Source organism: Camelus ferus, chromosome 10 (genome assembly GCF_009834535.1).
Source record: "Camelus ferus isolate YT-003-E chromosome 10, BCGSAC_Cfer_1.0, whole genome shotgun sequence".
NCBI lineage: Eukaryota > Metazoa > Chordata > Mammalia > Artiodactyla > Camelidae > Camelus > Camelus ferus.
Window position 1 is genome coordinate 20,439,362 of NC_045705.1, and position 25,518 is coordinate 20,464,879.

General features: G+C 35.0%; 1 protein-coding gene across 6 annotated transcripts in view; it reads left to right on the forward strand.

Annotated features, from left to right (window-relative positions):
* Positions 1 to 25,518, forward strand: part of HIPK3 (homeodomain interacting protein kinase 3) — an 80,610-nt gene that overhangs the window by 42,537 nt on the left and 12,555 nt on the right. For all 6 annotated transcript variants that reach the window (XM_032488431.1, XM_032488435.1, XM_032488434.1 and 3 more), the window contains exons 3-8: positions 14,172 to 14,295; positions 21,452 to 21,571; positions 22,158 to 22,244; positions 22,740 to 22,924; positions 24,222 to 24,381; positions 24,785 to 24,908. In XM_032488431.1, the coding sequence (XP_032344322.1) occupies positions 14,172 to 14,295; positions 21,452 to 21,571; positions 22,158 to 22,244; positions 22,740 to 22,924; positions 24,222 to 24,381; positions 24,785 to 24,908 (800 nt within the window). The remainder of the gene's footprint in view (positions 1 to 14,171; positions 14,296 to 21,451; positions 21,572 to 22,157; positions 22,245 to 22,739; positions 22,925 to 24,221; positions 24,382 to 24,784; positions 24,909 to 25,518) is intronic.

Sequence of the window (25,518 nt, forward strand, 5' to 3'; positions counted from 1 at the left end):
ATATATGATCAATGGAATTAACCTTTTATCTAAGGTTTACTTCTCTTAATGTAAGGATTTTGTGATTTATTGGTATTTTTGTTTGTATCAGTAGATAACTTCTTTTTATTGCCAAATATTTTTTTTTTCTGGCGCAAGAAGAGTTCCAGGCCTACCTTATGCTTTCCCTGCTTCAGTTCCGGAATCAGCCATTTCTCCGAGGGGCCTTAGTTCCTTTTGGTGAGGGAATGGTATTTAGAAATCAGGAATTTCTTGTTTTAACAAGTAGACTCCAGTTTCTGGTGAAATTCTCTGTTGTTTTCATTCATTCCCTTGAACTTTTTTTTTTTAATTGAGGTATAGTCAGTTTACAATCTTGTGTGATTTTCTGGTGTACAGCACAATTCTTCAGTTATGCATGAATATACATATATTCATTTTCATATTCTTTTTCACCATAAGCTCCTACAAGATATTGAATATATTTCCCTGTGCTATACGTTGTTTATCTATTTTATATATACCAGTCAGTATCTACAAATCTTGAACTCCCAGTTTATCACTTCCCACTCCCCTACCCACTGCAACCACAAGTCTGTATTCTATGTCTGTGAGTCTGTTTGTGTTGTGTATATAAGTTCATTTGTCTTTTTTTTTTTAAGATTCCATATATGAATGATATCATATAGTATTTTTCTTTCTCTTTCTGGCTTACTTCACTTAGAATGACATTCTCCAGGGCCATCCATGTTGCTGTAAATGGCATTATTTTATCATTTTTTATGGCTGAGTAGTATTCCATTGTATAAATATACACAACTCCTTTATCCAGTCATCTGTCGATGGGCATTTAGGTTGTTTCCGTGTCTTGGCTATTGTAAATAGTGCTGCTAAGAACACTGGGGTACAGGTGTCTTTTTGAATTAAGGTTCCCTCTGGATATATGCCCAGGACTGGGATTGCTGGATCCATATGGTAAGTCTGTTTTTAGTTTTTTGAGGAATCTCCATACTGTTTTCCTCAATGGCTGCACCAAACTGCATTCCCACCAATAGGATAGGAGGATTCCGTTTTCTCCACACCCTCTCCAGCACTGATCATTTGTGGGCTTCTGAATGATGGCCATTCTGACTGGTGTGAGATGATAACCTCATAGTAGTTTCAGTTTGCATTTCTCTGGTAATTAGTGATATTGAGCATTTTTTTCATGTGCTTATTGGTCATTTATATGTCTTCACCCTTGAACGTTTTTATCGTTATTTTAAATTCCCTGTTGTTATTTCAATAACTGGATAACTGTGGGGAATGGTAACTGTGCTGCGTCTATTGATTTTTTCCTCTTCATGTTTCTTTGAATTTGGTTATAGTTCCTATTAGGTTGCTAACTTTTTGTTGCTTGTTTATTTGTTTCTTTAGCACTGGACCTTTGGTGTTAAGTATTAGATAGCATCACTCCTGTCTTACTCCTGCTGAAAAAAGATAACCTGAACCTTCCTGCTTGTGAGGAAACATTAAATAAACACAAATTGAGGGACATTCTACAAAATAACTGGTATATGTTCCAGGATGACAGTAACATGAGAACCATACAAATGCTGAGGAGCTATTCCAGATTAAAACAACTAAAGAGAATGGGTCTGGGATTTATTTTATTTATTTATTTTATTTTATTTTATTTTATTTTATTTTATTTTATTTATTTATTTATTTTGGGAGGATTTATTAATTTTAAAAAGTTGTTATAAAAGAAGGCATTTTTGGGACAGTTGGCAAAATCTGAATAATAGTATCACATTAATATTAATTTCCTGATTTTGACAAATATGCTGTAACTAGGACTCTTCTTGTTTTAGGAAATACACACTGAATGAAGCATTCAAATGATTCATAAAAATTTTATTTGTGTGTGTATATAAAAGAAGATAATACAAATGTGGTAAAATGTTAACATTTGGGAGATCTAGTTGAGGATGTATAAGAATTATTTGTATTACTTTTGAAACTTTTCTGTAAATCTTAAAGTATGTCAGCTGAAAAGTTATAAGGAAAAAGTGAGAAAAATAATAATATATTTGCCAAGTTGTTAAGTAAAATTTATGAATTTCTTTTTTAACAAATATGCATGTCCGAGGGTGAGGGAGAGTATAGCTCAAGTGGTAGAGCACATGCTTAACATGCAGGAGGTCCTAGGTTCAATCCCCAGTACCTCCTCCAAGAATACGTAAAAAGTAAACCTAATTCTCCCACCCCTCCCCCGCCCAAACAAACAAAACAAATGGCGTGCCCAGTGCACCACCAGGTTGTGTTGTGTTAAGAAGTCATTGTGATTCAGTGCCTAATCTTCTCTAACTGCTTGTTAATACATAGGTATGTGGCCTTATGATTAAGTAATGCATTTGCAACAGTTTATAAAATAAAAATGACTTATCTGCATGGTGTTGAAGAGCTTGGATTTTCACTGAGACTGTGTAGGTTTGTTTATAAGCCCTCATACTTACTGAGAGACCTTGGAAAGTTGCTTTTGTGCTTTAGTTTCCTTATGGCTACAGTAGGATGATACAGTACCTACCTCAGAGGATTTTGTTACGATTTAATGAGATAATGAACATAAAACATTTAGCACAGAATCTGACTCTTCACTAGATAGAGCTCAATAAACATTTTTATTATTTTCAATAATTATATTTACAAAATTGAATCACTTACTGCAGTTAAATAATTTTTGTTGTTTGATATAGTGTAAACAGACCTTATAAATTACGAACTTCTGTTGGCGTCTACTGTTGATACGTTACAATTTTAAATATATCTCAATCAAATAAATTTAAGAAATCCTGGATTGTTTTGTACTTCCTTCCAAATCATGTGTAGAATAGATTACAACATTTATCTTGTTACCTCATAAAACAAAATATTTGAAAGGGTTGTAAAATATAAATGTAATACAAATGTAAGATATTAATAACACAGTACATTTATATGATCTGTGATAATCAAACATTGACTTTTCTATATCCAGTAGTGTATAAACCAACATAAAAAGAACAGATGTATTCAACCTCAGTGGCTGACACGTTTTTCCTTTATTTTCCAGAGATATTTTTCATATTCCCCTACCAAATCAGCTCCTAGCGTCTCTCTTGGCATGTTAATAATAGTTTTCTCACAGTTTTTTCTTCCATAAAATGGAATTTGAGCTCTTGGTAGATAAAACATGAAATAAATAGTGCAGTCTATAAATGAAATAAACTTCTAATCCTGTCTTTACAGGATACTAGCTATTGATCAGTCATAAATATGCAGATTATTGATGTATCCATCTTTTTGGGCACTGGGCTCTAAGCTATACATTTGGCGTATTGGTAATGACTGTTAGATCTTTGCTATCTCCTATCCTGCTTCAGATTTTACATTTAATAGATTTTGAAAGCATTATTATTGCAATGCTCTGTACTTGGCACTTTGACCTGGATCATTGTACAGCATATTTAAAAGATTAAGCGGCCTTGCAGTAAGGATATTTTTAATTGTGATATTTTTAGCCTACGACTCAAGCTACATTTGAATGAGTGTCTATTCTAAGAGCTTGTGCTTTGATTACATTTCAGCTTGTTACTGAATAGTTGCAGTTACAGTCATAAAAAATCTGTATGAATATCCAGTATTCTGTAGTGTTATTGCCTGTAGCAACAAGCTTCTTGTCATATTAAAAGCATTCATAACTTCGAAGGGAAAAGATTCTAGAAGTGATTGATTGGCTCTTTTGAAATTTATTTGCCTTTCTAAGACTGTTGAGATTTTGTTGGTTGTTTTTAAAAAGCACCATTCTGCAGGATATGAAATGAGTGCTATAATGAGCTGGAAATAAACTTTATAGTATATTTTAACAGACATCCTTCTGTTAAAGTTCCAGTTGTAGAAAGTTCTTTCACATTTTCATAAATTTTAGTTATGATTTGGAAGGATTCTTGGAGGTCCTCCAGTGTAAGTCTCCTTCATGGTTTCCCATACAGACAGACAGTGGTGGAGCGTCTCAGGGAAACCCCCAGTATTCCTTCCCTCCTGAGGCAGTGCATTTCCAGTGTCAAAGATTCTCCCTAGGAAATTGTACCTTGTAATAAAAGGAAATAAAAAAGATTTACTTAACATTGATTATGTAGTCTGATTTGATGATAATATTAGAAGGACATGTGAAATTTCTCTAAAATTTAGGTGACTGATAATTTTTGAACATTAGTCTTTAATTATATAGTATGAGATGCTTGCTTTAGAAACAAATATTATGGAAGTGTATACTTTTCCTCCCTATAGTTCTTTGCCTCAGAGAGATAATTGCTGATAAAACTTGGGGGCGTATCCTTTCCTAGGTTTGCTGTGCTTGTATAAACACATGTTTATCAGTGCCTGCATTTTATAACCACTTTAGGTCTTTGCTGTCTTTTGCTAAGTAGAGGGCTTTGGCTTGTAAGACTTTATTGAGTGCATGACGTTGTATTTATTAGTAATCATACTGACTGGCTAGTAGATGGTCGCATCCACACTTGAGCTCATTTCCTAATTGTCTTTGTAAAATGTTGTAGTCATCTTTTGGAACACATCTGAAATAAGAGCCTTTTTTTTTAACTGAGAAGTATCCAGCAGATGTCTGTGTATTTCATATGAAAGATTACTTATGGTTAAGATGAGTAAATGATTAAAGATCAGGAAAAGGACTTAGTAAAATGTCAACTACAGTTCTTTTAACATAAGTATATTTATATTTCACATTTCCTGGGTAGTTGAAAGATCAAAGGTGATGTGTTGAAAGAGAAAAGAACACATTGATGATAAGTATAGCATCTGCGAGGGAGGACTTCCAGTAAGCTAAAGGTTTGATAGTTTCAGTAATCCTAAGAATTATTTATTTTAAGATGTAGTAGTTAAAAGCATGGATCCTGAAGCCATAAAACCTGGCTTTGAATTCCAGCTGCACTTCATACCAGCTGTGTGACCCTTAGGTAACTTATTTTATCCTTTTGTCTGTTTCTTCATCTATTAAAAGGATTGGTATCACACGAGCTGTAAAGTGCTTAGAGCGTTGCCTGGTTCACAGTGCTAAGGAACTGCTTGATGCTACTGCTGTCATTATATATATATATTTAACAGATTTATACAGAATGAAAAGTTAGGTTTAAAAAATGGTAGCAAAATACTTTTTTCTTTTGATTGTCCTAGAAAACTAAAGACTAATCAAAGGCATGAAACATAGAAAACGTAGATCAGTTAGTATTTTCTTATACTGTGGAAAATAAAACTAGAACATAACTTTTATTGAATGGTTAAAAATAACTTTTGTGTCAGTTTCTAGGTTTTCTGTTAGTTTGATTTGCTGTGTTTCCTTCAGTCACCAGATTTTATAATTGAATTGGTATAGCATAGAGAAAAGCTTTTGGAATCAGGCATTTGAAATCTCAGTTCCATTACTTTCTGGATAATTTTTGGTGGTATATCAGTTATCTATTGCTGTGTGACAACTGCAAAACCTAGTTGCTTCAAAAATGATTTATTGTTTCTCATGATTCTGTGGGCTTGTTGTACTCAATTAAGGGGTTCTTCTGCCTTACCTGAACATTTTGTTTACCAACATTTTTGATCTTGAAACAGAAGAACAATGCAGAAATCTAGCTTTAGGACATTTTCTTTAAGTGAGATAATGTGTTACAAGTTATTTCGGTGATGCTTGCCCCATTGTTAAAGCTCAGTAAATGGTGTTTATTTTTATCGTATAATCGAAACATTTCAATTGTCCCAAACGCTAAGTGGCTAGCATGTAAAAGTCTCTTGGTTGATACCTATTTGGCTCATGTATTTGATTTAACAAAGATATTCTTAGCAGAATGCTAACAGCTTCTGTTGGTTGGTCAATTCATTGAACAAATTAATGATTGAGTGCCTACTATGTGCCAGGCAGTGTTCCCAGTGCTGGGAATATAGCATTGAAAGAATTAAAGTTCCTGCCTTCATGGAATTTGTATTCTAGTGCGGGAGGGGAAAACAAATAATAAGCAGACATATGTATCAGTTTGTGGCATGTGAGATAGAGCACAGTAAAGCAGGATAAAGGAGGAGAGGGTAAGTGCGTTGGCAGGGGCTTACCTCCTATTTAAGGTGGTCAGGGAAGGCCTTTCTAATAGGATGAAAGGATCAAGCTCTGCTGTTCCTTCTGCCTGGAACCCTCTTTTCTTTGGTAACTGTAAATGTTCTGAGGTAGCAACCAAGGTTAGAAACAGTAAGGAAGCCAGAGTAGGTGGATCAGAGCAAACAAGTGGGATAATGGTAGGAAATATTAGGTATAGCTGAGGGCTGAATCATGTATGATGTTGGAGGCTCTTGTGAGGAATTTTACTTTACTCTGAGATGGGAGGCTATAGAGAGATTTTAAGGAGAAGAATGAATTCAGTGGTCTGACAGTGTGTTATATGGATTACTCTGCCTGGCTGCTAAATTGAGAATAGATGGTAGAGGACAGGGGCAGAGCAAGAACAGTTAGGAGGGAGCTCTTGCATGAGAAATGATTGTGGCTTGAGTTAGAGCTGTAGCTGTAAAGGTGGAGCAAAATTGTCAAATTCTGAATCTATTTTGAAGATGGAGTAAATGCTATTTGCTGATAGATGTGGGAAATGAGAGAAAGAGAAGAGTCAAATTTGATTCTCCCAGATGATGGGCTTGAGAAAGTAGAATAGAACTGTCGTTCCTGAGATGGGGAAGGCTGGAGGAAGAGTGGCTGGAGGGGATGATGGGTTCTTACTGAACATGTTTGGTTTGAGATGTGTAGTAGACCAGTGAGAGATGTTGAGTAGACAGTTGGATACCTAAATCTGGAGTTGGGGAGAGAGGTCTGGGTTGGAGATAGGCATTTGGGAATCTTAAGAATGAAGATGGTATTTAAAACTGTTGATTGGATGAGATCACCTGAGGGAAGTGAATGTAGCTAGTGAAGATAGATATCCAAAGACAGCCTTGGGGCACTCCACCAAGGTTGTGGAAATGAGATGGAACTAGAAAGGAATCTGAGAAGTGAGTGCTAGTGAGGTAAAGAGGAGAGCAAATAGAGGTGTCCTGGAAATCAAATGCAGACTGTTTAAAGCAGGAGAGCATAATCAGCTGTGTCAAACAGCTGCAAGTTGAAGATGTGGCAGTGTAGTGACTGTTGGTGACTTTGACATAAGCTATTTTGGTGGAATGATGGAGTAATGAAAGCCTGATTAGAGTGAGTTCAAGACTGGGGCAGAATTAGAGGCAGCTTTTCTTAACCGTGCTTTTAGAAAGGACTGATGTAAAGGGGGGAAGAGAGAAAGGAGTGGTGGCTGAAGGAGGGTATATAAACAAGAAACTGTTTTCCTTCCTTCCTTCCTTCCTTCCAATGGGTGATATGGGATAGACGTGTGTGTGTGTGCGCGCGCGCGCGCATGTACACATGAAAGGGAGAGAGGTTGGTGATGAGAGAGATTGGGAAATTGGGGAGTGATGAACTTCAATAAGTGAGCATAGATGCCTTAGAAACACTGACGCAAGTGGGCTAGTAGATGTGGTGGTGAAGTGTGGAAGTTTCTTTCAAATTACGTTCCCCACTCCCACCCCCCTACCCTGGCTTTCCCCGCTCAAGTAAAGTAGGATGCAAGGACAACAGCCAGGAATTAGGACAGGGGAGGAGGTGGTGGTTTAAGAGAGGAGGAGTGAATTAGAAGAGTGGGAGTATGAATAAATTAAGAGAATGTATATACTGTCTTACATTCTACATACATTCTTTTTTTAGTCCTTTAGATAATCTTCAGAGTATGTTAGGTTGGTAAAAACCCGTTTTAAAAATGAAAATACTAAGGTTCAGGTAAACTACTTGCTATTAGAGGGAGAGCTAGGTGTCTTCTTCTGAATGTTTAAAAATCTAGCTCTATTTAGATGATTTTCATCATTTGAAATCAGTGCTTCCTTAACCTGACTCCAAGATTTGTCTTCCTAGAGCCTTCTGCATAGATTTTTAAGTACTGCTATAGCATACAGTTCTTATGAAATTTACCCACGACCCCATGCTCTTTTATATTGGATTGCCGATTTATGGGCAAGAGGTTACTTTTTTTAGTGCCCTAGAGGTTTGAGAAAGAGATAGCACAAGATTAACTCAATCATAAAGCCTTCTGCATTGAACAAAGTAGAAAAATCAGTAGTTTATTTAACACTAGTACTATCTTTTGCATATATACTCCATCAAAGGCATTTTCTTCCCGTACTGACCAGTTCTGTCTGAGGAAATACTTGTTTTTGGTGTTTATAGCCTCTCTGCTCTGACTTCAGCACTGTAGTATATTCTTGCTCAGTAGCCATGGCCTCTCTCAGTTACTTTTCACTTTTTATAATAGCCAAAAAGTGTAAACAACCCAGACCCCCATCACCTGATGAATGGATAAGTAAATGTGATATATCCGTACAGGGGAATACTACTCAGCAATACGAGTAAGTGAAGTACTGATGCGTGCTGCAGTGTGGTTAAACCCTGAAAGCCTCATGCCAGATGAAAGAAGTTGGTCAAAATGTTTAAGACCGCATACTATTTGATTCCTTTTGCATGAAATGTCCAGAACAGGCAAAGTGAAACGGACAAAGTAGATTTGTGGTGGCCTAGGGTTGGAGGAGTTTGGGAGAAACGGGGAGTGACTGGTAATAGATACAGGGTTTCTTTTGGTGGTGGTAAAAATGTTCTAAAATTGATTGTGGTAATGGTTGCACAATTCTCTGAATATACTAAAAACCACTGAATGGTACCTACCTGAATGGGTGAATTGTATGGTATATGAATTCTGTCTTGATAAAACTGTTAAAAACTTTTTAAAATGCCTTCTGCATCATCTACCTGATTTTTTTTAATCTTTACTGAGATGACCGTTTATTTACCTTTTCCAAGTTTGTACGGCATTTCTCTGGTATTTTTTAATTGTCAAGTGGAGAGAAGCCTGTGACTATGCACTTGTAAATACAGAGTATCGTCAAGAGAAGCCTGGGTAGCTGTACCATTCATTCTTACTGAGTGACATTACCTGACAAAATTATTAGAATCTGGCCCCTAGTTTTGTCATTTCAGAAATTATTTGATCATTATCCTAGACTTGACCAGACTTGGCCAGACCTGGGTTTTTCTGTCACTGGACTCTCAAGATGCTGAAATGTATCGGTATTATGCTAGTTTATTAACGTTAATGAGAAATGTTAGGTAGATTAGATGATCAAGTAGGCCTAACCACTGTATTCTCTGCATTTGAAAAGATTAGTTAGGAGTCATATTATGATCACCATTTTCTTGATGGCCATGAAATCATCAGATCATAGTTTAATGGCATTTGCAGTGATAATCCAAGGCATCTATCTCTTATAAGAATGTAATTGTTCTTAGAACCTGACATTCTGAGTTCCTGAACAGAGACATCCTTTTTCCTCATAGAGCTAGGTTTCTCTGCCAGTAAGTGAATTTTTAACTTAAAAAAGTAAATAAAAATGAAATAAAGTAAAATGTTCCATTAATAGTCATCTTTTCTGAGTGTCAGTATTTCAGTGTGTTTTTGTTTGAACCATCTACTGCTAACATATTTTTGTTTTTTGCCAATTCTCTAGCAAAACACCCACAGACCATTCAGAGTTCAGTTTACCCACTTAAAATTTTTTTTTCAGCTTACTCACTTTACTTTATATTTTATATCAGTGTTTCATTGTTTTAGAGAAGTTAAAAAGAATTTGGTCTTAATATTGATAAATTTGATTAAAGGCATATGGCAAAAAAAGAAGCATGGCATTACATAATGTATATATAAATTGCCTTTGTTACCACATAACCTAAATTTTAGAGTTTGTGAACTTGACACTTGCCTTCTCATTGTGAGTTATTATTTATGGACTGGTGAACAACACATTTAGTTATACTCTCTGTCCAATAGACATGTTTAGTGTGTACGTTGCCTGTCTACAGAAGTACAAAAGATGTCTCTTCTCTGCTATATCCTTAGCACCATCACATTTTAGGTACTCAGAAGGGAGTTAAGGTAGATGAGAAAAGAAGTGGAAGAATTTCCTTTAGGAGCAGAACAGATTTATTTTAAGAGTGGTCTGTAAATCAGAATTCCTCTGTGACTATTTATATAAAAAAAAAGTATTTACCCCAGAGCAATAATTTGGAAGCCAATTAAAATATAACCAGAAAACTAAGCTTTGTTCATTACTGACATACTGATCATGCATAATTTGATTTTTAAAGTTTATTGTATTGTAAGACTAACTGGCAGAGTTCTGACATCTCTGAAAATTTCACCTGGATTATAAATGCTTTAGGGTATTGCTTCCTGACCATTTAGCATTTGATGATACATAAAGAAAATGAATATAGAATATATACACATATATATACACACATTCTATATACATATAGAGTATTTTATGGCATATCCAGGCAACTGGAGAGAATTTGGGCATATTTGACTGGGACTTAGTGAAGAAATTTATTGCATTTTCTTTCTGAAATATATGTATTATAAAATAAAATAAAAAAGCTTTGGGGAAGATAGTTGTAGCAGCCATGGAATTGTGCCTCTCTGATCCACTTCAAGAGAACCTTCTGCGAAGAACAGTTAAGCGACAGCCTCCAGCTGTTGCATCTTTAGATAATTCATCAGTGCTCAGGCAGAGGCCACTCTTACTCTGGGCTGCTCTCAGCCAACGACCAAACACAGTGTGGGGCCTAGAGCTGAGCTACTCTAGCTTGATGGGGAACTACTCTAGCAGATATTCTTTGCTTAGAGACCCTCCATTGGCTCAGCCAAGACTTTCTCTTAATAGCACTCCATTCGGAGGTTCATTCTGCCCAGTTCTTCCTTTGCCTCTCCTTTCACAGGTTTAGAAAAGGTTTGAGGGCTCTCTTCACCTTCTCCTGCTTCCCTTTCCTGTATCCTTCACAGGCGTTTCTCCCAGAAAATTTCTTGCACATCTTATCTGCTTGTCAGAGGATTCCAGGTGATGCACTAATACATAATGAATTTGTAATGAATTTGTATAAAACTTGCAGTAAGAATTCTTTCCCTTTTTAAATGAGAAGTTTGAGTTTGCTTCTATAAATATAACTTTTGAATCTTAGATTTTGTGTTTGAAGTGGTTTTATGCAATTCCTGGTCAAGATTTTGAAAAGATATATCCACATTTTTGTCACCATCAGTTGGAAACTTGGAGTATTCATTAAATGCTAGCAAATGGCAGAAGGAATTCACCTTTGTCCAATTGACAGAAACTCTTATTGTTAACCAGATTTTAGATAATTTCAGTCTCTTTAAATTGTATATGCTAGATACTATCATCCTGTTAATTTTCTTTCATTACCAAATGTGATATTGAAGATTTCTACAACAGCCAGTTTCAAATCCCGTGAATTTTTCATATTAAATATTTCATAATAGTCAAAGCTCCTACCCAGCTATAGCTTTTAGTCTTAGTAAGAATGTAAGATTCAGTGGGGAGGCTGTAGCTCAAGTGCTAGAGCACAAGCTTAGCATGCGCAAGGTCCTGGATTCAGTCCGCAGTACTTCCTCTAAAAATTAATAAATAAACTTAATTACCGTCCTCTCTTAAAAAATAAACAAGGAATGTAAGATTCAAATTAGTACATGATTAAATATCACTATTGGATCTCATTTTAACTCCATACTTTTGAAACTAGCTGCCTTTTGCTTTGACTTTTTTTGTATAGGTTAGTATATACCCTTTATAAACTCTTCTCTGCCCATTTCTGTTTCTTCCTGCCTAGACCTCTAGTCTTCAAGCCTTAGTTCAGATCCACCTTTCACTCTGTTATTTTCCTTTGTGTGACCCAGCCTGTGTTGAAATGACTCTTTCTATGAAATGTTTACTGAGTGTATATTCTCTGCTATGTTCTGCATGTGCAATAGTGAACAAAAAAGGGTAAGATCTTGTTCTGTCTTCTTTTGTACAATGTTTGACTATGATGGATAATTTAGTGTAACTTATTTTTTCCTCTTTATACAGCACAGTCTAACATTTGATTATTTCTGAACATAATTCCTGTGTGTACATCTACACACTTAATTAGTGAAGTATTTTGTCAAAAGAATGAAGGCCTTTTATAGCTGTTCTAAGGTTCTTTTATACCTCATGACATCTCCCCACGACAATTACTTGTTTTTAAGATCAAGAGTCTGATGAATCTTAAGTATTAATTATAGCAAGGATGTTCTTGGGTAGAGAGTCACTGGACTGTTCCTAGATCTATGGTAGAAAACAACTTGTTTGTCTTCCTTTGAACTTACTCTGATCAGAAGTGCCAATCAGTAGTCTCCCTATTGGTTTAACTACTGGAGTTTAAGGCTTTGGCTCTCAACTTTGGCCATGTATTGGAATCACCTGGGGAGCTTTAAAAACTACTGATGCCTGTCTTATCCCTAGAGTTTCTGATTTAACTGGTATGGGTTGTGGCCAGGATGAAGTTATTGTAATGTGCAGCCAAGATTGGAAACTACAGCCTTAGGAGAGAATGACAGTCAGCATTCTGTTAAAGAAATTAGCAGAAGGCTTATTTTGTGTAACTGTATAAAAATATGTATACAGAGAGAGCCTGGGAACAGTGCCATCCCAATTGTAATGAGGACCCATAGCTTGTTGAGGGAGTTCTGACTGGTCAGGTCTGGGAAAATTAGGGCATCAAAATAAGTAACTATAGTGATGGATCATAATCCATTTAATAAAATAGGAATCCATTAATCTGTACTCACATAGGTAAATAAATGAATAAATTGCAAGTTTGATAAGGAACAGATTATTAATATAGTCTCAGATTGAAACTCCACAAAATACTTAATTACAGAGGGGAACTTAATAGTGGAGAAGTTTAGAAGATACCACGTAGTCAGAATGAACATTATCAGCAATGGAGAAAATCACAAGTTTGTGCCACTTGATAGCATATAATGAGGGAAAAAATCACTTTTTAAACATTACTCCCAAAGATTTATAACCCAGATTAATTATGAGGAAACGTCAGACAGACCCACACTGAGGGACATTCTACAAACAGCTGGCCTGTAATATCTTATGCCAAGGTCATAGAAATCGAGGAAGGACTTGAGGGACTATCCCATATTGGTTTGGGAAAGACTATGGAGAGATATGACAGTTAAATGCAATGCATGATTTGGAATTGGATCCTTTTGCCATAAAGGATATTATCAGAATAACTGGTGAAACTTGGAGTCTGAGGCTTAGATGATAGAGAAATATCAGTGTTTGCTTCCTGATTTTGATGATTACATTGTGGTTATGTAGGAGAATATTCTTGTTTGTACAAAGTATGTGGTTATTTGGCAAGTTACTCCCAAATGGTTCAGGGAAAATATTTATTATACTGTTCTTACAACATCTCTGTATGTTTGAGACTGTCTAGGATACTATGATTGTATGACTTCCTTTGGAATTAGGGAATTGTTTGTGAAGCCTCTCTTAGAATGTTAATTTTCATGTGGGAAAGTTATGTGAAGCAGCAGCAGTTTATCTGGGAATGATATATTTCATGCGATACATTTTCTAAATAATCAAAGCTCTTCAAGGGCTGAAATGTTTTTTAACTATTTTGTGTATCCTATACTTTTCTGCCTTTTAAAGCAGAGTATGTTCAATTTGGTCTTGTCTATTTTGGATAACAAATAGCCCAATTTTTAATATTGTCTTCTGAAGTAATACTTAGGTCTAGATCCATGTTTAGCCTTTGAGGTTTGATTTTGGTTTTGGTCTTATCTTTCAATGTCTGGCTTTCAGTTCTGCTGATGTCATGGTGCATATATTTAATAGTTTGCCAGTTCTCTTTCTAGTATGTTATTTCTCATCTGCTGTAGTCTCAAAAACAAGATCTTTGTGTTTTTCCTTTTTTAAATGTCATATTAATAAAACTTGGGTTAAGTATAGATATTTATCACAGCTATGTTGTCCTCATAGCACCCCCTTAAACTGAATTCAAGATTATGGCTACGATTCAAAGAGTTCTGAAAAATGAAGAGTCATTATAAATAACAAGTGATTTCTCTGTCATTTTCTGAGAATGTTAAGTGGAATCAGATAATTTTAAAAGAAAACCACTCTGATTTCTATTTCTTTTTTCTTTCTTTTAATTTCAGAGCTCCAGAGATTATATTGGGGTTGCCATTTTGTGAAGCCATAGACATGTGGTCATTGGGATGCGTGATTGCAGAACTATTCCTTGGATGGCCTCTCTACCCAGGAGCCTTGGAGTATGACCAGGTAATAGAACTGTCATGATAATCCAGTAGAGTTGGTAGAATAAAAAGAACAGACTTACGGGAATGCATTTCCCTAGCTATACAATACATATGAAACTCTTTTTAGAATAAAATGGCAAAACCTGGATCTTACGGAATTTACATTCAAGATCTCAAAACAGAATTTGATTTTTAAAGTGTTTTCATAGACAAAGTTAGAAACCACAGGCCTGAAAAGCAGTTTTGTAAAACTCTTGAGAGAGTTTTTTTGTCATTTTTATACTAGAAATAATATAAAGGGCTGTATACATATATACACAGTATATATATTTTTTCTACTAGAGATATATTTAAATGATATTGCTTTGCTTGAGTGACAAATTTTGCTGATGGATGAAATGTCAGCCTCTTCCAAGGAATAAAAGGCATCATAACTACTGATCTTTAACCCACAACCTTTATTTGACTTCAGTACTTCAGTCACCTGAACCCTGTTTAGTATTTTTCGCTGTTTTTGAATGGTGCTGAAAGTCTAGCTTAACATTATGTAAATGATTCTCAGTAGAATACAGCAAATTACCTTATTACACACTTTTCATGGTAATTTTCAGGTATGTTCATTAGCTTCTCTAAGCTATTAGACAGTAATTGTTTGCTATTTTCTTGGTTTTTAGTATCAAGATTCTTTTTTTGGAGCAATTGTTACCTTATTTACTATTATTTAAAAGAGTTTTACAGCATCTTCCTTATTACAGAGATATATATTCCACTCATGTCTTAGTGGAAAATGTCTGTAAAAATGTTAACAGTGCTTACATAAATTTGGTCTGTCTTATTTAATTGTTTAAATGATACACCGTTTAACTTCTAAGCATGAAAAAATAGAAAATAGAACATTTTAAAGCACACATGACATAAGTGTAACAAAATATTGTGCTGATTTCTAGGGTTTAGCTCTCTATATCAAAGAGGATATGAGAGATAGTTAATTTGATGACTTAAATGTTGCTAAGACAACTCTAAAAGTAATTTAATATTGATTAATAGGTTAAACGTTATTGTTAACTTTAAACCCTTCCTCTTCCAGTGACTTTCTACCTATAAAACTTCTCTTTTAGACTAGGTTTCCTATATTCTCTACTTCCCACCCTCCATGTTCAGGATATCCCTTAAAAGACCACTTCTGTAAAAATTCCATACATTCTAGCTCTTTTTACCCAGCCGTTAACTTTGATGCAGATGCCAGACTGTTACTAGTTTTGAAAGAGTTAGTGATCTGGTTGGAGAGTCCCATAATCCCTTAGCTGCTAAAGTACTGAGGTACCTACCTGTCTAATGCTAGAAATACACCTTTGGATTGTGGACAATTTATGACATGCATAGTACTCTGGGGCAGGACACCATCTAGTGGCAATTTCAGGTCGATTTGCTATTGCACTATGGATTTGGACTTTTCAGTCCCAGTCCTGAACAACTAGTGTTGATACTGAAAAAGGACCCTACAGATTATCTAGCTACTACCTATTCCCATTTCGTAAAGAAGAAAACTTAGAGCCAGAAAAATGAAATGACTTGTCAGAAGGTCACAAAGGTAATTTAAGGCAAAGTCCTGACCAAAACTCAGTTTTTCTAAATTCTGTAATAGATTTAAAAAAACCAAAAAACCCCAAAATGCTAAACTGGAAACAGATGTTATCTGATCCAAATTAACAGTATATTCAGAATGCATATTACTTTAATTCCAAAAGGGCATATTAATTGAGAAAAATTATTGGCATATAGTATCACAATAGTTGTAGTTATCAACTGTGTTTTGAAAGTTATTTTATAAAATATATGAACGCAACTGAATAGGAGTGATGATGTGTGTTTTGGTTCCAATCTTAGACTTTATACTCATTTTCAAATAGCATGTTTGCTATGTATGTTTTCCTCAGTGTCTATTTTGAGGATAAAGGATTTCCCTTTTATTCCTAAAAATTTTTTTAAATCCTAAATTGGTTTTGGACTTTGTAATGCTTCGTTGCATCTATTAAAATGTTCACATAAGTGGTTTTTGGGATTTTTTTGTAAGTCTATTTATTAATGTGGTTGAATTTTGTAAAATTTCTTCAACTTTCTGGATTATGATCATCTAATTAGGATGTGAAAGGATTGTCAATAGGGTATGCCCCTCTCTGTTATATTTTTTTCTCAAATTCATCAGCCTCCGTTGGTTCTATCTCCAGATTTGCGTTCTAGGAAGGAGCTTATGCTACTTTATCATTTTGTCCTCTGGTAACGTTTTTTGCAGATATTTCTCTCTCAGAATGTTGGTTGTATGAGAGATTATTTTTCTGTTCTGCCTTTATTATTAACATTGCTTTTAACAACAGGAGTGATCTTATATTAAAGTACGTAAGTATTATTTGTCAAGAGCAGGGCTTAGTCAATTAGTTTGGAAATTCAACACACAAATACAGCAGTTCTCCATCTTATATCTGTAGCAATACCTTCAGAATATCATAAATCTAAAACTGACTGGGGGAGGGTATAGCTCAAGTGGTAGAGCACACGCTTAGCATGTATAAGGTCCTAGGTTCAATCCTCGGTACCTCCTCTAAAAATAAATAAATAGACCTAATTACCTCCCCCCACAAAAAAAATAAAAAATAAAAATATATTTAAAAAAGGGGGGAAGGAGGATAGAGCACATACTTAGCATGTATGAGGTCCTTGGTTCAATCCCCAGTACCTCCTCTAAAAATAAATAAATAAATAAACCTAATTACCTCCCCCCATCAAAAAAAAAAAATTAAAAAGGTTAAAAAAAAAAACAAAACTGATGAAACTGAAAAAAGAAATAAACAAACCCACAATCATAATTTGAGATTTAAAACACATTTCTTTCAGTAATTGGTAAAGTAGATAGGAAAAGATCAGTAAGAATATAGAGGATTTGAATATGTGATTAACCAACTTGACCTAGTGATACATGTATGAAGCACTACACCCCCTACTGCAGGCAAAACTTCAGAATACATACTCTTCAAGCTCACATGGAGCAGTTACAAAAGTAAGACAGCCTGTGAAACACAGTGTAACATCTCTTTCTTTACTCTTAACAACTTAACTTGTTCATATGTCGCTCATGTAACCTTTGTTTAACCTTCTAATGCAATATTGTCTTTTTCCAAAGGAGACGAAAAAGAGTTAGCAGTATACCTGCAAGTATTATATACTTAGAAACCAAATTTGAGTCACAAGGAAAAATTATTCAGATTATTTAAATTCTGCATTATGGGCTTTGTGTTCTAGCCCTTTAATCATCTTTATGGTGTCTTTAAAACAAGGCAGTTTCTACTTTGAATTTTGAATTCTACGGCTAGGCACTGACCGTGTTGAGAATTTCTCATGTTCTGTTTTCTCACATGTGTATTTTATTTACATCCATACACAAATGTATTTACTGTGTATGTTTGAGGAAGACTGCCCTGTGAGTTGATACTGTGCTTGAATCCCTTCCAGTCTTAATTGTAGGTATACTGTCTCATAAGTTTACATGTACTGGATTTGACTTATATTACTGGGGAAATGCAAAAAATATTCTAGGAAATTAAATAATATTTTTATGGAGGATGGGCAGTATTTACTTGGTAAATGTTGATTGTTCTTGCAAAATGTTTGTTAATCTAACACAACCAGAACAATTAAAAGCCAGAATTTACCTATTCAAATTTTATTCTACTTGGTAATATCAAATTATATCTTACATAAGAAAAATAAAGCTCACTATTTCAACTCCAGGGGTGGGATGGGAATCTTTAAAGAATTCTATTTTGTTAGGCTGTTCAGGTCCCAAAGAGACCTTCTCAGGTTGGCTCAAGTAAGAGTTCATTTATTTATGTGTGAACTATAAAAGAAATCCAAGAATGGAGCTGTAATATGACCAGATTTTGTGAAGTTTGGAGTTGGAGATGCTTTTGGATTCAAGACAACATTTAGAGGAATTATTAGGCATTAGCTCGAACTTCACTTTGGTGCTGGATCATAAGGATGACTTTGCTGCTCTTTAAGTGCTTTACCTGTTCTGATTCTAACTTGCTACTCAGATTTCTGCTCACTCTTAGCTTTGGTTACGTTAACATGGCCATCAAACTCCAGCCTTCCCTTATAACCCTCAAGTTCATCCTCCAACAGTATTTGGAATTTCTTAGTTTACCTTTCTGCCTTTGTAAATCTGATTTGCTTAGCTTAATTCTAGTTGAGTTCACAAGGCAAATTTATGAACTAATTGCTTCTGAGTCAGGTCCCCACCCTTCAACCACTAGGGACTGGAGAGGCATATAGATGGATCAAGGTCTCTTCAAACAACTGGGCAGGCATTATGACCAAAAATAAACTTGCAAGTTCGCTTGCCACTTTGTTTTGTTTTGTTTCAGTGCTGTCCCAACTTCTTCAGTGCGTTAATTGCTCTATTCTCTCTGCTCTTTTAGCACTTTGTCTTCTTCATAATGGCACTTCCTAGTTTAATTGTAGATTATGTGCTTAAATATTTATCTGTTCTACTGAATTAATGCTTTTGAAGATTGGCACCATATTTTGTTCCTCATATTTTTAGCATCTAGCACATAATAAATGCTCTGTGTACGTCTGTTGAAATTGAATTGTTGAGCGCCTTTCCTATCAGCTGAGGGACTCTGATGTAGCATCCGGCTGCTGAGCTCTTAGAGCTTTTCTCCTCGCTTTCTGTTTACATAAAACAAGGAACGCAGCCACTTGGTGTGGGAAGCGGGGAGGCACTGCACTTTAATGAAGTGAAACTAATTTGTAAAGTGGAGATTTTAGTTGTCATTTCATGTAAAATTGGGGATACAAGTATGCACGAATATAGACTCTGTCAAGGAGGTTCATGGTCTAGCAGGGACATAAAAATAATTTTGTAACATGGTGTTATAAATGCATTAAAATTGTTATGTTCTAGGTGTGACAGAGGAACTAGCCGATGCAGAGTGTAGCATGGTGCTGGATGGGCCTGGAGCACAGGAGCCTGTAAAGAGCCAGGAAGAGATACAGCTGGAGGGCCTATATGTCATGATTAGAGATTTGAAATCCTGTAGGCAGTAATTTTATACAGGGGAGTAATAATCAGATTTGCATTTTACAAAAATGACTGTTAGTAATTTCTTGTTTTTAGCGCTGTGAATAATGAATTGAGGGTGAGTAGATGGGGTCATTAGGGAGGCGGGCAGGTAGACAAAATTAGGAAGCTTGTGAGATTGTATAACTCACAAGAGAAGAGGAGCAGTTATAAAAAATACTAATGAGGTAAAATTGTTAGCATTTTGGATGTTGGGAGGAGGAGGATGAGGCAAAGGTACTTGTCTGGCATAAATTTCAGGTTTCTGATTTGGGTGGTTAGTGGTGGTGTTCACCAAAGAGGGAAATGCATGAGAGAATTGACAGATTTAAGGGAAACCCAGTTTAAGGTCTGTTCACTTTGAGGTATCTAAAAGCCTAACAGATGGAGATTTCAGGAAGCAGTTGGATCTACAGTGCCAGAGATAAAACTATGGGCATTTGGGGTTTGTAGAGGGAAAGAAGACAGATAAAACTCTGGAACGCAATGTCATATAACAAATGGAGGAAAGCAGTGAAAGCGGGTCAAGAAGTAGGAAGAGAACTAGAAAAGAATGATGTGAAAATGGAAGGAACAGAGTTTTTGAGTAAAAGATAATAGCCGATAGTATCAACGTAAGATAAGGATTAATATGTGGCTGTTAAATGTTATCAGTCATTAACAGGCCATTACTTGATACAAGTATCATATTGTGGGAGTAATAGTAAAAGTATGATTGTTGTGTGTTGAGGTGAGAATGGGAAGTAAAATATAGGGCACTATTTTAAGACTCTTAACTAAGTAAGAAAAGAGTTTTAAATAGTTAAGGGAGGGTTTATTAGTTTTTTGAGGTTGGGCAATATTAAACATTTTTGTGGATTGAGGGGAAAGACTGGAAGAAATGCAGAAGAGGATGGACTAATTGTTTTTGGAGTTTAAAAAAAGAACCCTGTGTTCCCAAATAGGAGTTAAGCCTCTGTTTGTTCCCTGTGCTGCCCTGTTATTGAGCTGGGGAACAGCTCTTTGAGGGCCAGGTGTGTACCAGACACTGTCATGGGTGTGTATGTAAGGAAACAAAACAAAGTTCTTCCCTTTGTGAAACTTATGTTCTGCTGCAGAATGGGGTAAGAAAATGGAAAGTAACTGTACAGAATATTAGATGGTAAAAAGCATAGTAGGGAAAAGTGTAACAGAGTAAAGAGAGATAAGGGGTACTGAGGTGGGGAGAACCTGTTCTTAGTTACTGGTGGGTCATTGAAGGTCTCATGAATAAGGTGACATTTGAGCTGAGGACTAAGGGAAGTGAAATGTGAGCCATACTGATGCCTGGGGGAAGAGTGTTCAGACAGAAGGATATTAAGTTCAGAGGCCCTGAGACTTGAGCTTTTCAGAATCCTCTTGAGAGAGCTCATCTACACCTGCGTCTCTGTCTGGTGATGATAGAGATGTCCCATCTACACTTATGACAGTAGACATGTCCCCTCCACTGCCTAATTCACCAAGTCAAATCAGCTTGTCACTAAGTCAAGTAGCTTGTCAGTTTCCTGCATAAATTTCTCCAGGGGTTTCCCAGCATTACCTCTCAGAGTAAAATCCAAACTTCTTAACTTACTGCAGCAGCCTTTACCTGCTGGTTTAATTTTTTCTCTTGCCATTTCTTCCTTAGTGAACCCTAGTCTCTGAATGTGTGGATATATTCTTTTGATTTTCTGTATTTACTCATGTTATAACCTTAGCATAAATCATAATAGATCAGGTTTCCCCTACTCCTTCAGGGCTAACAAACTCTTATTTGTCCTTTAAGACCCAAATTCAGCATCAACTCTCCTGGAACTATCTATGACTACAATTATTTTTGGTGTCTCTTGTCTTTTTGTAAAGCATGCATTTATTATGGTATCCATAACTCTATAATTTACTTTTATATTCCCCACTAGACTGAATTTCTCCAGGGCACACACTGTATCATTTAGTACTTGATCTAGCATCTAACTTAGTGTCTGATATATTATAGGTGTTCAGTTAATGTCTTAATGCAATAAAGGAATAATCTTTTCTGTTTTGTAAATTTTTTTTTCAGATTCGATACATTTCTCAGACTCAAGGTTTACCAGGAGAACAGTTGTTAAATGTGGGTACCAAATCCACAAGATTTTTTTGCAGAGAAACAGATATCTCTCATTCTGGTTGGAGATTAAAGGTAAGTCATTAAAAAAATTTTATAAAACCATTTTTCGAAGATGTCTCATGCACATGGACAGTACCCTCGGTGCCTATTTTAATTTTAATGCATTTCTTCTTTTGAATTTTCATTTTTGATTCCCCCCTCCCTTTTTTTTCTATGAGCAGTCCTCTGTGAATACCTTTGCTCATTGTCTAACCTGGCAACATAATTATTAACTTGTCTTAAGTGGTTTTTTAACGTTTTATTGTATAATTTTGTTTTGTTTCATCTATGAAGTTCTACATTTATTAAGCATAGGACAGAGATGGAAATCTGACCACTTGCTACATAACCCAAGTACCTAATTTATTAGGATCAATACATCTGTAATAACTTTATAATTAGTTATTTTGTATATATGTAATATATGTAACATTTTTTGATCTGAACAAAGCTCTTCTCATTTTTGGTGTTCTTTTTAAAAACTACATTCTTGATATTCTTTTGAAACTACTGCTTGCCTTAGAATATTCAATATATTAGTGCCAGAATTGAAGAAATACAGAATTTACAAATGGTAGGTAATAAAATACTATTTTCCCTCTCTGATGTATTCACTAAGACACTGGAAGAACATGAAGCAGAGACAGGAATGAAGTCTAAAGAAGCCAGAAAGTACATATTCAACAGCCTGGATGATATAGTGCATGTGAGTACCATAGTCACATTTGTCAGTCTTACATGCTTAAGTTGGTGGACTTGAACGCCAAGAATGCCAAAACACGTTAATCATTTTCTAAATGACCGTAGAGTGCTTGCTGTTTTTAAGCTTTTCAAATAAAATTGATTCTAAGGTTTCAGGAACTAAACTGCATTTGTCTTTATCATATATTTGATTTACATTATCCTGTTCTTTAGTAGAAAGTATTTTCTTTAAAAGGAAAACCCTAGCAAACAAATTTCCTTATATCTCATTAGAAATGGGTATTTTTTTAGTTAAAAAAAATTTTTTTCCTGCTTTGAATGCTTTTTGGTACCTCAAAATATTTTGAGGATTTTTTAAACTCAATCATTCATTCTTGTTTCAAAATAATTATAGTTCTTTGTTCTGTGTGTGTATGTGTGTTTTAAACTGTAAGACTGTAACGTATACTACCTTGTATGGCTTACATTTATTCAGTGACTTGGAATTTTGATTTTACAGGTGAACACAGTGATGGATTTGGAAGGAAGTGATCTTTTGGCTGAGAAAGCTGATAGAAGAGAATTTGTTAGTCTGTTGAAAAAAATGTTGCTGATTGATGCAGATTTAAGAATTACTCCAGTTGAGACTTTGAACCATCCTTTTGTTAATATGAAACATCTTCTAGATTTCCCTCACAGCAACCAGTATGTTACTTTAAAATCTTTTAAAATGATTCTGGAGAAGTGATGATGCTAAGTTTATAGAAAACCAATGTGTTAGAAAAATGATTCAATTTCTTCATTAAAATATAAGTAAATGTAGTCAAAAGAAGTTAAGCTAACTTGGCCAAGTATGTTCACATGGCTAGTAAGTTGCAGAGTAGAACTAGAATGCAAATCTGAATCTAATTCCAGTGTGTTTTTCTCCAGAATGCCATACTGATAACAACTGGGTGATGTCATTTTCACATGAAGTTATAGTTAAAGGAAATGTTAACGCTTTTTCTTTCCTCAATTTTGAGTCCTGCAAACTCCATTTTCAATTTCCCTTCATACCATTTCCTTTTCTTTGTCTTCCTCTTTCCCCTCTGTGTTGTAGAAGGAAAGGAGGTTTTGAATTTATTTTTTATTGAAGTATAGTCAGTTTACAATGTTGTGTCAGTTTCTGGTGTACAGCATAATATTTCAGTCATACATACATTCCTTTTCATATTCTTTTTCATTATAGGTTACTACAAGATAGTGAATATAGTTCCCTGTGCTATATAGTAGAAACTCTTTGTTAATTTTATGTACAGAAGTTAACATCTGCAAATCTCGAGTGCCCAAACAGATTTTTTAAATGGGTCAGTAGAGAAGAATATATGCCCAAGCTGAGAAGGCCTTAGGCAAATCTCATGAATTCTTTGAACCCCAAACCTCTTTTTTACAAGCTAAAGAGAATAAAGTAAGGGACTTAAAACAGCTTCTTTTAATATTTTAAAAAAACTGAATGAAGAAGGTATAGGGACAAACTGATACCCATTACGATGAATTACCCTTAAAATTAAGTTTTATAAAGCCCAACTACTTTTCACATCCCCAACAATTAAAACTGTCTAATGGTTTCTATATATAAACATGTTGAAAATAACAGGATAACCATATATATGGAGCCATTAATTTAGGGATGTGGAGATCTAGGAATTAAGAAAAAATTATTTGGAGGAAAGGTCATAAAATTATAGTGTGCTAACCAAAAAGTGCTTACTGTTGCTTTGATGTCTTTAAAAAAATACTGCAGACATAACTATATACTTTATATCTATATTGCTTTAAAATTTGGCCTTCTCTTATAGGATTTCCTGCTAGAAATACTATTGGAAATAAGCAGATTAAGTATAAGTCATAGACTTTTTTTCCTTTTGGAAATAATTTTAAATTTTATTAATGTACATTAATTTTAAACTATAAACATTTAAAAAATAGTATTATAATTACCTTTTCACTTTTTCTTTTGCAGTGTAAAGTCCTGTTTTCATATTATGGATATTTGTAAGTCCCATCCAAATTCATGTGACACAAATAATCACAATAAAACTTCACTTTTAAGACCAGTTGCTCCAAGCAGTACTGCTAATCTGACAGCAAATTTTACTAAAATTGGAACATTAAGAAGTCAGGTGAGAACTTATAGTATTTGATAATTTATACTCTTCTCTTTTTGTGCTCATTTTGCTTTTGAAGTTTATAGAAGTTTTCATGTCAGCAGTTAGAAGTTACAGTGCTGATGAGGTCTTACTGTGGCTGTTCTATGAAATCTCTAATATTTCAGGGTGACAATTAGAACATACCTACTCAAATTCATTTTTTTCCTTTCGTTTCCTTTTATTCTTAAAGTATAATCTACCTGCTCTTCTATGTCTCAACTCTTTAATAAGTAGACCAGTAAAATCCATTTCTGGGTCCATTTTTATTGTGGAACTATGATTTTATGAAATGCATTTGAATTCTGTTTATAAAGCACCTGTGCAACAATTAGAAGCCTGCTCTGTATGATGTTGCCATGTACATTGATTGTTTCAGGCATTAACAACATCTGCCCATTCAGTTGTGCACCACGGAATTCCTCTGCAGGCTGGAACTGCTCATTTTGGTTGTGGTGATGCTTTTCAGCAGACATTGATTATCTGTCCCCCAGCTATTCAAGGTATTCTTTTATTTAAATTACACTTGGAATTTAGGCATGCATTATTTTAAAATGAATTTAGGCATCTATTTATTAAATACTCTGCATGAGTTTTGCTATATTTAGTGCTACATTTGAATTTAATTTAAGCTAGTCAGTAGCCTTTTTAGACCAGTGATGCTCATTTCTTGACTGGAGCTCCATTGCCATCCTTAACAAAATGGATCACATGACAGTTGTATTTCCTGTATAGTCTAGCATGATAAAATTCCCTCACAGAAATTAATAAGCTTGGAGAGCTATGAATTGTCCTATACTGGGTATAATTGCTCCAGATGTTCAGGTAAATACATATTATCTGTGCATTATCAGTAGGTATTAAAGTGACTGAGAGCCTAGTTCTTTAAATTTTGGTCAAAGAATTTCTGTCCTAAAAATTTGTTGTAGTCTTGTTCTTCACCCTTACCTTAGTGGGCTTTTTTGTTTTTTGTTTTTGTTTGTTTTGGTTTTTTTTTTATAACAGATTGAGTTTGATTAAATGAGATGATGATCCGTATATAGATCAAATAACCTATCAAGTAAATCCTCAAGTGAGATGGGTGACAGAATAACTTTGAAGCGGTCATCAGTT